Source organism: Daphnia pulicaria, chromosome 8 (assembly GCF_021234035.1).
Source record: "Daphnia pulicaria isolate SC F1-1A chromosome 8, SC_F0-13Bv2, whole genome shotgun sequence".
NCBI lineage: Eukaryota > Metazoa > Arthropoda > Branchiopoda > Diplostraca > Daphniidae > Daphnia > Daphnia pulicaria.
The window spans coordinates 2,638,228-2,651,405 of NC_060920.1; the positions used below are offsets into that span (position 1 = coordinate 2,638,228).

Consider the following 13,178-nt stretch of genomic DNA (forward strand, 5'->3'; position numbering starts at 1 on the left):
AGATGGGGAACGGACATGTCAGACCCGATATCACCGCGCACACAAGAAAGATGGTTAAAGCATATCGTCCTTCTTTCTTTCTTCTTTTGTTGTGGCGCCCACACGCAAGAGATAATATACCAAGCCCCTCCTGTGAGCTTGTAAATTGTGGTGACTCTTTTCATTATCGTATCTTCTGAGACGTAAGCGGTTGGACGTTTGATGGGTCGGTCAGGCGGCGGTGGCGGGGGGTTGTTTTATTTCTGGGCCCGGTTATCGCGAGGAGAAGACGGCCTGGCCGCCGCTTCTGCGTCGTGATTTAACGATATGGGGCCGCGTGCGTGGCATCTAATAGTACCCGCAACACCAATTTATGCAACGACCATATAGTCTGCCAAGCATGAAATTTTCCCTTCTTCTTCTTCTTTTCATCACTTTTTCTTTTGGGTGGTGGTTGTTGTTGTTGTTGTTATCGTACACGCACTTGAACGTCTGCTGCACCGCGTTCTATAGACAATCTATCCGCCACGTCTGTCGGCCATATTTTTATTTTTTGTCCAACAAAAGAAAAAACTGGGAACGTTTTTCTGGTGATTTTTCATGAAAAATTCCCGAATGTACGTACAATAAGCCAGCGGACAGAAACAATAAAAAAGTAGACATTGTCGTGAGATGGTTCTGATAAAAATTTGGCCAGTCGCATTTCCTTTTAAGGTCTGGTTCCACAAATGTTTTTTTTTTTAATATTTATTCACGTCTGCCAACAAGGGTTTGCCAACTTGACGCCCAGAGCGCCAAATTCGTAATATTTAAAAAACCTTTTTTGATTATACATCCAACTCTTTGCTCGATTTATGTACCTCAGACACACAGATAGGAGAAACATCCAACACCTTCATACAATAAATTCGGCGGTGCGGACGAGATAAAAGATTGTCTGTTGTAATAATGTGGCGTCTGTGCTCTGCCTCTGCGGATCGAATAATAAAACCGAATAAAACTGTCGAGGCTTGACGATGGAATTGTGCTTAAGGTATAATAGTTTAACTATAGAGGTCTCTCAACAGCCACCATATCTTCCGTCTGTGCTCCTCTTCTTCTTCTTCGGCGAAACAAATAAAGAAGAAGGGGAGCATATCCAATAATATTAGATACATAACTCTATATTCTATCCCGCTGTAGACGTGTACACGTCTATGTTCTCTCTCCCTCCCATCTTGCGCCGAGTTGATTCGATTGCCCTGGCATCTCTCCGTCTTGTCTCTTGTATTCCCGTTTCTAAATAATAATAAAAGGACAGCGACACGGACGTTCCTGTAATTGTTTATCGCCCCGATTGTATCAAACGAAGCGTTGCGTTTATTGTGGAAGTGTGCTCCGTTTTCATTCATCCGATGGTTGTTTGGTCGTCAATTGTTTTCCCGTTGAAAGCCAGCAACAGCAGTTGATGCCATTGGATGACTGGATCGGATTTTCCGTTTTGATACCTCATAAATATGAACAAAGTTCACGTCAAATATCATTGCTTCGCCCAATTAGGTTGAAATTGACTTACCTACTAACCCCATTGTTTTCTTCTTTTTTTTTTACAACTAGTCAATGCTATTTTTGATCGTCTTATCTTCAAACGCCACCTAGCGACAGCCTTACAAAGCCTTTAACAAAAATGCGTAAACAAGGAGAAAACAGTGAAGTGACTGCGTGACCACGGCGTGACTAATAAAATAACTGACTACTGAAGTGGACTGCCTGAGTCAGTTATTCAGTCAGTCAAAAAAATTTCTGAGTCGGGACTAGTACTTTACATCCTATCATATGGTAAGCCAGTCGCTTAACCACTATAACACATCACACATATTTAATCTATTTATAAATAAATCATGGTGTATTAGTATGGTGGGGGAACTTTTGTTGGAATCGGCTATCTCGGCTGAAGCCAGTGGTCGCACCTGATCAGCGCTGCCTGGTGGACAATTGGGTGAACTATGAGCTATAAACGGTCTGAAAATTTTCTAAGTCCGATTGCACATTGCTTGTGTACTTATAAAGCTATAAAATCGTAAAAAAAGAGTCAAAAACAGCAATTAAGTATTATTTTTCAAGCTTTAATTATTTTAAAATTAATATAAAAAAATATGAAAAAAAAAAATAAGTGAACGATTTGGGACTCTAGCCACTGTGGCAACCAATTGATGTCAATAGTCGTAAATTTTTAAAATATATACTATTTTTCAGACGAATTTACAAAAGAAATTAGTATCTTGGTTCATAGAGGGCACCAAAGAAGTGCGACCAGCCCTGCAATTGGCTGTTAAGAATTTCGACTTTTGCACTAAGCTCCGCCTCTTGTCCGGGAACTGGCTTCATTCGAGATAGCCGATTCCAACGAAAGTTCCCCCACCATACTAATACACCATGAATAAATTCATGATAAATTAAAATAACCGCTAGATTTCCCGATCAATTTTTTCACAAGTCTGGACAAGCCCAGACGAGCCCAGGCAAGCTTAATTCAGTCAAGGGCAACCCTCGGCCTCAACCGTCATTATCCACTAAAGGCCTAAAACCGTGGTAATATTACGTCATGATTGCGTACTATTACGGAATACCCTTCGTACGCGTACCTTCGTATCGCTTCGTACGGAGGGGTGCGACATTTCTTTTTGGACACCCCTACGAAGACGGTACTACTTACTACGCAGCACTCATGTCAACACTCAGAACAACGAGTTCGAATTCAAATGACATTTTTAAGGTGCCATTGAGAACTCGAATCGCCTATAGATGTGTTCCGTTACCTTACAGTCCAGTGCCGCGCTAGTAGGCCTAGAAGAGTCGAAACTGACAATCACGAGGATGTCCAGCTTCCTCTCGATACTATAGCCAACACTTTCCTTCTCGGAAAACATGGCAGAGCACTAACTGGGATGCCTGACTCTCTTTCGGCAACAGCAGCTAAACGTAACGGGTGGAAAATGATCATTTCCGGATTCCGGCTGGAAGGTAATAATAAGCAGATAGCAAAAACAAAAAAAAATAAGAAAAAAAAAATAAGAAAAGTTAAAATTTATTTCTGAATGGTTTTAGCTTTCTTTTTCAGGGCTTTGCCTTCTGCTTTTAAATTAATTGCATGAACTTGCAGATTTTTGGCCCTTGCCACCATCTTGAGCCCTGTAGTTTTCAGTAGATTGGCGAACCCATCTTCGTACTCTGACTTTTGAGTCTTGCGCTTGGCAAGCAGTTTGCCAATCCATGTACGTTTTTTCCGGTCCAGTGCTTCGGTCGCGCCATCAGAGTTCATCAATTCCCGTTCGGTTTCCGTCGCTTTATTAGCCGAGTCTTCGGTATCGAAATGAAGTGGCTAATTTGAAAGCTAATTCAACGCAACCTCAGAATGAGACCCTATCGGAGGAGCTGAAACGCTTCAAAGACCTAAACAGCCAATTAAGTATCCGTAATTTGGAACTGGTAGGCAAAAACTCTTTGCTAGAAGAGAAAAATGAGACCCTGGTGAAGGAGGCTAAAGATTTCCGAGCAAAACTCGAGCGACTAGAAAAAGAGATTCAAGATGTATGGGAAAATCATGATGCAATTTTGGAACCAGCGTTGAAATCGGGTCAAAGAGAAAATCTTTAGTCTCCTCCGATAGGGTCTGGGTCTCATTCTGAGGTTGCGTTGTATCAGCTTTCAAATTGGCCACTTCATTTTGAAGCTGTAATTCGGTGTCTGCCCACGTCGAGGCATTGCTCAGCTGAACCGCTTTGTCCTTCTTGAGCTCGTCGATTTGAGAATCGGATGCAGTTAACTCTGTTTTTAATTGAGTTATATTCGACTGAAGGAGATCGATTGCAACTTGTCGTTCTTCGGCTAATATTCTGGATTCTTCCGCGGACAGGATAGCAGCATCGCGTGCCTCGGAAATGCGTTGATTTTCCGCTTTCATTTCCGTCAACTCAGTTAAAAAAAAGTTAAGTTCCTGTTTGTGGTTCTCCTCGAGCATGTGATCGGTAATTTTTTTTTCCTGTAACATTAACTCCAGAGTCACTTCCTTTTCTTCCAGCAGTTTCTGCTGGATAATCAACTGAACTTTCAACTCTGTTAACTCTTTGGTTAGTTTTGATTCTGTCTCGTTGAAATCGGATTGACTGTTCGAAGCCATATTTCTCGTAGTAGCCAACTTCAGAATTAGCTCGTCGTTTTTCAACGAGGTTTTCTGTAATTTCTGGTTCAGTTCGTTTGTCACAGCCGTCAGTCGCTGTATTTCCACACATTTTAAACTCAACTCAGTAGCTGACGTCTCCAAATCGATTTTCAGTTTCGAATTTTCATCTTTGATTTTCTTTATTGTTTCATCTGATGAATCCGGTTTCTTTTCATTTTGTGGCTGGAATTTCCGGCCATCTGATTCGCACTCGGGTAAGGCAGTTAGGCCTTCTTCAGAAAAAGACTCAGGTATTAAGACAGTGTCAGGTAAGGTAGTGTCAGGTAAAACAATGTCAGGTAAGGTAGTGTCAGGTAAAACAGTGTCGGGTAAGGCAGAGACTTGGTCAGGTTTCCACAAAATATTAGGTAGGGGTAATATTATGCGGGTCTGGCCAGTTTGCTCTTGCATCAGGTTTGTTGCCGAAACCCGATTTTGGGAAGGTTCCTCATTAGATTCTGGTTCAATTTCTGTTTCGGTAACAGATTCAAAATATTCGACCATTTCAAACCAGATCCAATCAAGAATGGCGTGAATGCATGCGATGAATGCAAGAACGACATTTAAGACTTGAACCATTTTTGTAAATATTTCAACAGCACGAATATAGTCAGTAGTAATAGTCAGTGGTCAGACTTTACTTATTAGACTCAATAAGCATGTAACCTTTGTCCCTTCCTTATATAGACTCCGACTTAATAAAGAACTTACGCAACAGCACAATCGGCCTATTTTTTTGCGAATATTTCTATTTTCAATGTAATTATCTCAAACTTTTTAATCGTTAATGAAATCAGCGGAATTAATCAAATATTATTCAACAGAATTTATGACGATAAAGTTAATTTTAAAGTTTATGTCGACGATTTGAAATCATGGATTTAGGTACTCGAAGAGCGACTAGTGCGCATCCTAGTGGTTGTCAAGCAAAACTTGCAGCAGCACTAGTCGACAAAAAGTTGCACAATTTTTGAAATGTAGCCAGGGGGCTACATTTCGCCATCTGCTAAAGTGGGGGCATGCAGATACCAGTCGTAACGATGGCAACCATACGCCACGATTTTTTAAATAATTCGTGTCGCGGATGGCCGCGCAAAATGGTTCTACACTTCCGACTCATCCATGCATTCGGACAGTTGCCCTATGTAGAAGAATGTCTTAAAAATCAGCCCCTCTACATGCTTTCTTTTCTTCTGAAAGATTAGGATCATGTAATAGCTACGTACTACTTGTGATGTAAAGTTATTATCAGCAAGCAGACCGGACCCCGTTTACCGCTTGTTTAGCAGATGGCGAAATGTAAGAGAGCGTCAAAATTCAGCTTAAGCTTTGCTTATGCGGCGTTGCCTGTCACACGAAATCGTTAATTGCGGAGTTTCAACTAATTTTTAAGTTGACACTTGACGAACTGCAAGTGTTGTTGGCCAGCTGTCTAGATGTGAAAAAAGAAAGGAATAGCGATGGAGGAATGACATGGTCTAAAGAGAAATTACAACGAACCCATTCCATCCGAACGACAGAGAAAGCAGCAATACACAGACTTTCGTATAACAGGCAACGTCGCATAAGCAAAGCTTAAGCTGAAATTTGACGCGCTCTAAATTGTACAACTTTTTGTCGACTAGTGCGCACCGTAGTGGTGGTTGGTGGGACTGCTGCTGCAAGTTTTGCTTGACAACCACTAGGATGCGCACTAAAATAAGAAAATTCAAAACTGAAAATCGATTTGGAGACGTCAGCTACTGAGTTGAGTTTAAAATGTGTGGAAATACAGCGACTGACGGCTGTGACAAACGAACTGAACCAGAAATTACAGAAAACCTCGTTGAAAAATGACGAACTAATTCTGAAGTTGGCTAGTTCGAGAAACATGGCTTGATTAATGAATGCCGCTCATACTAGGCCCGAGTATAGTTTCGGTGGTTATTGAGCTTCCGTGTGTTGACAGGCGACATGCAGGGTAGGATCGCGCGGATGTAGACTAGGGCGGATGAATCTTTAGCGGTCGGGGTCAAAATGTCAGGATTCATTGAGAATTTTCTATTCCGTCCACATCACAGCTGGATTTGATTCGACAATATTTACCGAGAAATTGAACCGAAGAATATGCATTCGTTTTAATTTTTGTAAAACAATCCGTAAAATAGATAAGAGATTTGATACTTTTGAAAAATAGCTATTTCCCGAAAATGTTTTGGACAGTAATTTTCCTCATTAATATGAACAAAGTTCGCGTTAAACATCATTGCTTCGCCCAATTAGATTGAAACTGACTTAACTACTAACCCCATTGTTTTCTTTTTTACAACTAGTCAATGCTAATTTTGATGTCTTATCTTCCTACGCCATGTAGAGATAGCCTTACAAAGCCTTTAACTAAAAATGCGTAAACAAGGGGAAAACGGTGAAGTGAGTCACGCGTCTAATAAAATAACTGACTACTGGTTTGTCTGTATGTACCATTTTATTTAATATCTACGTGACGAAAAGGATTGAATCTATTTTACGAATTATTTTACTAAAATAAAAACGAGCGAGTTATGGATACTCTTCGGTTCAATTTCTCGGTAAATATTGTCGAATTAAATCCAGCTGTGACGGAATAGAAAATTCTCAATGAATCCTGACATTTTGACCTTGACCGCTAAAGATTCATCCGCCCTATTTTACATCCGCGCGATCCTACCCTGCATGTCACTTGTCAACACACGGAAGCTCAATAACCACCGAAACTACTCGTCCAACGTCTCTATAATGTCTTTTTTTAAATAACAACTGGAGAACTCATTTCGATTACCTTGTACAACCTTAAGCCGACCTAAGCTTAAGCAATTGGGTCGCCGATCACCTGGAATGGTCTAACCAAACTAAATCATCATTAGGTAGTAATACGTATTTGGGCCTGGTATGAGCGGCATTCATTAATCTCGTTTAAGAGTTCCAACAATGACAAAGCCAAACCAGCCAGTGCTATTGTTTTCCCTCCGTGTGAAACCTCAACGGCCGTATCGCAGCCCAACCCAATCAAAAGAGTCTGCCAACAACATGCGCACAGGCCGAGTCTGAAATCTATACAAAAGAAGATAGTCTAGTTGTTAATGAAATGTATAATAAACAGTATAAACGAGACGACTGATTAATTAGCCATTTTGCATTTAGGCGGGTGATTCAAATCGATTGTAATTTTTTCAAACTCTTTCGCTGATTAGAACAGAATGGCAATGTCAAGTGGATCAACATTAAATGTGGCCGAATTCTTGTGGGAGTTATACAGGTCCCCGAATGTTGTTTTCGTTATTCTCTTCCGGGGACCGGTCCAAGACTATGCAGGTCCGTTTGAAAAAAAAAAAAAAAAAAAAAAAATTGCTTTCCGAGTTTTTAAGGATTTTCTATTTTTAAACCGGGGCGAGTTATTTTTTCTTTCCCGTCTCAAAACGACCAGTTTGCTGTTCTATAGCGTCGCAAAAATTGAGAGCTGCTGCTGCTGGAAACTGCTGCTGCAGTGCAGTCGGGACCCATTGAAATGAGTCAGTCACCAGAAATCCTATGACCTAGGAGCATCACATTTTTTGAAGTGCGTGGGGCCTGTGCAATTGTGAAATCTCCACCACCAGGTCGAAGTGGAGACATCATCCAATATGTCCAACAAATCAGACCAACATGGCCACGGCCACTACCTCGGCTATGACTCGCCCCGCTTCGCTCGGTCTCATCTACGGTCATTATTACAATTGAATATTAGGTAAATATCAAACTACTACCCCGCGTTATATACTAACGCTATTCTCCACGTTTCCATCAAATAGACACATCAAGTCAGAAGAAAATGTGATGCGGCGGGAAGAAAAAAATAGCCGGCGCGACATCATTGAACCTTATGGCCTTATGGGCTTGGGTCTTATTTTTGTTTTCTGCCTCTTGCGCGTTTGCATCCCTGACAGAATTTGAGTATGTGTGTGCTGTCTCAGCACAGATTGGTCTATTAAAGTCAATCGCCGCTCTCTGCTGATGGTCTTGGCGTCGGTAATCCCCAATGGAACTCATCATCACACTCGAGGGTATAGGCTATACATCGGGAGCGGGGATTGCGAGAGGAGGGTTATCAGTTATCACTGGGTTTTCCCACCAATATACCTCATTGCTGGACAAAATGTCTCAATTTCCTTGTTTTTTTCATGTTGTCGACGGCTTGATGCTATTGTTGCACACATCTGATTTTGATTTTGCTTTTTCTGTGAGTGTTTTTGCTGGGGAGCTTTTATAGGGGCAAGAGTGGAAAAAGGCGCACAGCTATTGCGTTTAACATAGACGTGATGGTCGACCGATCATAGTGGATAAAGGTTGACTCGAAAATATATCAGAATATCAGGTTAGCGGAATTTAACAATTGGTGTTCAAAGAATTAATCACGTTACAGTTAATTTCAATTTTTATTCTTAAAATGGACGACTTGAAATCATGGAATGCTAAGTTTCAGTACATCTTTTGATCGATTGCACTTTGCACCCAATTGCACCTCAACTTCTGACATGTGATGACATCCTCTGATTTGTCTACGAGATCGGAGATTTTTTACTGAAATTTCCGTTTAAACTCTCAAAATAAATGGTCTCTGATTAAGCCATCTAGGTAACATATTTAATTGAAAATGGCAGAAAGAAAACAGAGGCAGAAACGCAAATTTTATCTCTGAAACAACGCAATGGCGAAAGGTCATCGTCGTTGAAAAAAAAAAAGTTTCCCAGGCTCATCTCGCATAGCATAGCCTCCCCCCCCCCCCGCCCCCCCCCCCCCACCACTCACCCTCTATCCTCATTGTCTCCTCATTTGACGTCTTTCAAACAGGAGGTTAGGGAAGGAGAAATTAACTGCGCAATTTCCTCAAGTGCAGTTTACGGTTCGTTACTGGGCAGTGAAGTCATGCAGAAGGAGTTTTGGTTTAGATTCAATTGAATTTCCGCCAAAGATGGCTAATAACAAAATCGGTAGCAACAGCAGCAGCAAAAGTGAAGGAAAATCAGCTGGAAATGGTGAAGTCGCCGAACCAAAAAAGACGTTAGCCTCCCGTAAATCTATTCGACTGGGGACAATCGTCTGGGCTAAGCTAGATGGCTGGCCTTGGTGGCCCGGTAAGTCACGCCTTTATATTAAATTTTATTTTTTTACTTATTAGTTTTTATTTAAGAAATTCTGATCTTAATTGTTGCCAAATCGTTATTCGTGTTATTTTATATATTTGCTTGTCGATAATCTCGATATACGACAAAGGAATCGTTGTAACTCACAATGACTGTGGGCTGCCACCTCCGAGAAAACCGACTAGTTACTGGATATTTTGGTTCGGCGGCCATCAAACCGTGTCAGAGGTTCACATATCCCAACACTTTTTCGACTTTGGTGCAAGTTTTTAATTGTAATTATTGTGAGTTAAAAATAGATGCCGGCGGAAAAACTGGGCAGTTTTCTAGATGACCGGTTGGCCAGCCTGTTAAATCAAGCTTGCAACAGCCTCTATGAAAGAGGAGTCTTAGAAGCCCTGCGGGTTAAATACAACTATAAATTTTTAATATTGCCAATTCTTGACATCAAACATATAATTTTTTTATAAATCCACAGGCACTCGCCTTTAACAGAGATCAAACGAAATTAGTTAAAGGCACGGCTGACAAATTGAAGGCGTGGGCCATCAAACTCTTGGCGTCGTCAAAGAGCACCAAAAGTCGAGATGGTAATGATTTTTCTATTATTACGTCAACCTTTATTATCAACACCCATTTCTGAAAAAAATAATTCCAGTGGTCTTGGACGAGTTCCCGAAATGGCTGCAACGTTCCATGGACCGGATCAAAGACACCAACACCAAGTTGAAGAGGATCGCCAACGAGAAAAAGGAGTATCGCCTGTCACTGTTCCAGGGCAGCAACAACATGAAGTTAAAGAAGAAAAAAAATTCCGGAGCAGATGATTTCACTTACGGCCCGCGGGATTGCGACATTGGTAAATCTTCGTCTGCAATATTGCATCTTTTAAATTGTTATGTCAAATCTCAACACGCCAAGATCTTGTTACAATAGCCGTGGTGGACAGGATCAAGGCCGGAACTTTGGACATGGATTACTTCTGTCTCGGTTGTCATGTGGAAATTATGGGCCCGTGTATGGAACATCCGCTCTTCTTTGGAAGTTTATGTAATCGCGAATGCAAGGTGATATAGTCTATTCTCTTTTTCCTAATTAATTATGAGCGCTGAATAATTGTTTTTTTTTTTAATGTTATTTATGCAGAATGAACTTCTCGCAACGAGTTACAGCATTGGAGAGGACGATATTCACGTAAGTGCTTTATTTAATTTGAATTATAAAATTGAATTGCTTAGAATAATTTCTTGATTCATTTTAATCAGGTGAGTTGCGCCATCTGTGGTTCCACGGGAAATTGTCTGGTATGCGAAAATAGTTCATGTTCCAGGTAAAACTTTATTATTTTCTAAAAACTTTTTGATTCACGAACTCAAAGTTATTTTTTGTTAATGAATTAAAAGAGTATTTTGCTCGTATTGTGTTGAGCTGCTGGTTGGTGAGGGATCAATGTCCGTTATCATGCAGAAGACGCCATGGTTTTGCTTCCTCTGCGCCAGTTTCACGGCAGAATCCCACGGCCTCCTTCACCCCCGCTCCGACTGGGCCATGAAAGTACTTACCTTTTTCTCTAGCGATTTTACAGAATATTCTTGAACAGTTTCTCCGACAGCTGAGAAGTTTCCTTCACCAAGATTTACCCGTCCAACTGAACCGGCATTTGTCCAAGAAAGGGCAACCTGCTCTTCGTGTCGTCGTACTTCACGACAATCTCGGAGCCGTCAACTACGCCCTTAATTCACTGAGACTTGAATTGGATCAGTATTGGGCCTACGACCGATGGAACGAAGTGTACGAACTCAACGGCGTTGAATTCGCAGTCCTGAAAAACGCCAATCGAATGAAGGACGAAGAATGGGCCAAATTGTGTCCCGTTCATTTACTCGTTTCTTGCCTCCCTGCCAAGAAATTCGATCCCAAGCGTCACCAACCCGCCGGCCGAGAAGTGGGTAGAAGACAATTTTCTGAAGGAGGTACGTTTACGAGTATCTGTAATATTTGATTATTAATCACAATGAAACTGAGTTTCTTCTAATTTCTGTAGAGTATGGAGAGGCTTTTTTCGATTTCTACCACGTCAAGAATTGCATCGAACGCAACAACGAGGAAACGCCACTCTTGTGGGCCGTGGAGAATGTCGCCTGTTACCACATAATCATTTCGAGGTTTGAAATGCTGTATTGGAAAATATCTGCTTAGAGAGCTATAATACATTTTCTTTCTTTTTTTCAGATTTCTCCAGATGGAACCGATCACATTTGACATGAAGGATGCCCAAGGCTCCACCAAACATCGTCTGGTGTCCGTATTTTAAAAAATTGTAAAAATAATTTCAAACGTAAAGCTATAAAGCGGAATTTTGATTTTATTAGATGGACTAATATTCCTGAACAGAATTTTAATCCGCAATTGGAGCAAGTCATCAACAACGACCATTCGTCCATTTCCTGTCTTCCGCTCAGCCGAGAGCCTTTTTTCATCAAATACCCTTGGATTCTTGAAGATATCGTGGTATAAACATATTTGAAGGCTCCTGAGTCTTTTTAAAATAAAAGGTCTTACTGTACATTGTAATGCGATGCCCACAGGCCATAAACCAACCTCTGCCAGCCAACTGGCAGGAGAAACACGACCGGATGCTTTTCCAGCGCGATACCAGAAGCAAGATGAAAACAATTAAAGCTCCAGCCTATTTGGAGCATTACTCGGTCGTCCAGCTGACCCAGAAAACGGCCAAGAAGAAAAGGAAATTGAGCAGCGATCTCCGCCCGTGTTGGAAACTTCGCCAAGCCGTCGGCAGTGCTGACGAGAACAGCGACGGAATAAGTGACGAAACGGGCCATTTCATCGCTGCTCTTACAGATCACGCCACTTACGCCCGATCGCTGGGTTTCCCCGAGCCGTTTCCGCAGTACGTGTCTCATTTGGAAGAAGCTGAAGTGCAAGAAAGATTGAATCGCAGTTTACCAGTGTCGTTGTGGATTCACATTTTTCAACCGCTGTTGAAGTTGGCCCGTGTCGTTGGCCCGAAATAAGCCGTGGATTTTTATTTACACTTCGCTCCATTCAGTACCGTTTCTCACCTTATTTTGTTTTGTAATCAAGAATTAAAACTTTAATCGTGACTGTTCCTGAACAAAGAATACAATTTGTTGGCGGAAAATTTGAAATTTATTTTTACAATTATCTTCTCAGCAGATGGAAATGCCATAATATAGGATGGAATCGGGATCATCAGTTTGGGGGATCGACTCGGAACGCGAGCGATAAACGGTTCCATGCATCCATCCGAAACGTGAAGAATAGAACTGGAACAGTCAAACAAATTTTTTTTTTGTTTTAAAGAAAACGAAAATGGTTTTTTTTTATGTGCTTGAATTTCAATCGTATTTTCTTTTTTAAATTTAATTTTAAAATAAAGCGAAACTGGCCGGAGGACATTTTGAATTGCTCCAATGGGTAATCATTCCACGTCCACTCGACCAGATAACCCAAACGCATCGCTCGGCAAACGTCTGGGATGTCCCACGACAAATTCTGGAGCGACGGCCAAACATCAGAAAATTCGCATAGTTATTATTACTCGGTGGCATCATCAGAGACACGAGACCTCGAATTTGTTCTATTCTACAAAATTTGTTTCCCCCCTCCTCTGTTGTTTTCTCGAGTTTATTTTGATTTCTATTTCGGGATTCGGGGCTCGACAATATTTATCGAGAAATTGAACCGAAGAATGTGCATTCGCTTTAATTTTTTTTATAACAATTCGTAAAATTTATAAGAGATTTGATACTTTTGAAAAATGGATATTTCCCGAAGTTGTTTGGACAGTAATATAATATGAACAAAGATCACATTCT

The 13,178-nt window shown here is 41.1% G+C and overlaps 1 protein-coding gene across 3 annotated transcripts; it reads left to right on the top strand.

Annotated features, from left to right (window-relative positions):
* Positions 1-7,628: 7,628 nt before the first annotated feature.
* On the top strand, positions 7,629-13,151 carry LOC124312301 (DNA (cytosine-5)-methyltransferase 3A-like). Of its 3 annotated transcripts, none has more exons than XM_046776775.1 (16): positions 7,629-7,922; positions 7,987-9,309; positions 9,449-9,546; positions 9,618-9,722; positions 9,797-9,908; positions 9,977-10,177; positions 10,255-10,385; positions 10,465-10,512; positions 10,584-10,648; positions 10,722-10,872; positions 10,931-11,291; positions 11,363-11,483; positions 11,551-11,619; positions 11,691-11,829; positions 11,907-12,387; positions 12,514-13,151. In XM_046776775.1, exons 2-15 carry the CDS (start codon positions 9,147-9,149, stop codon positions 12,351-12,353), a joined length of 2,211 nt encoding a protein of 736 aa, XP_046632731.1. In that variant the 5' UTR covers positions 7,629-7,922; positions 7,987-9,146; the 3' UTR covers positions 12,354-12,387; positions 12,514-13,151. The 3 variants fall into 3 exon arrangements, with proteins under 3 accessions (XP_046632731.1, XP_046632732.1, XP_046632733.1); XM_046776776.1 differs by having other exon boundaries at positions 12,517-13,151; XM_046776777.1 differs by lacking the exons at positions 7,629-7,922; positions 9,449-9,546; positions 9,618-9,722; positions 12,514-13,151 and having other exon boundaries at positions 9,200-9,309; positions 11,907-12,495.
* The last annotated feature ends 27 nt before the right edge of the window (positions 13,152-13,178 follow it).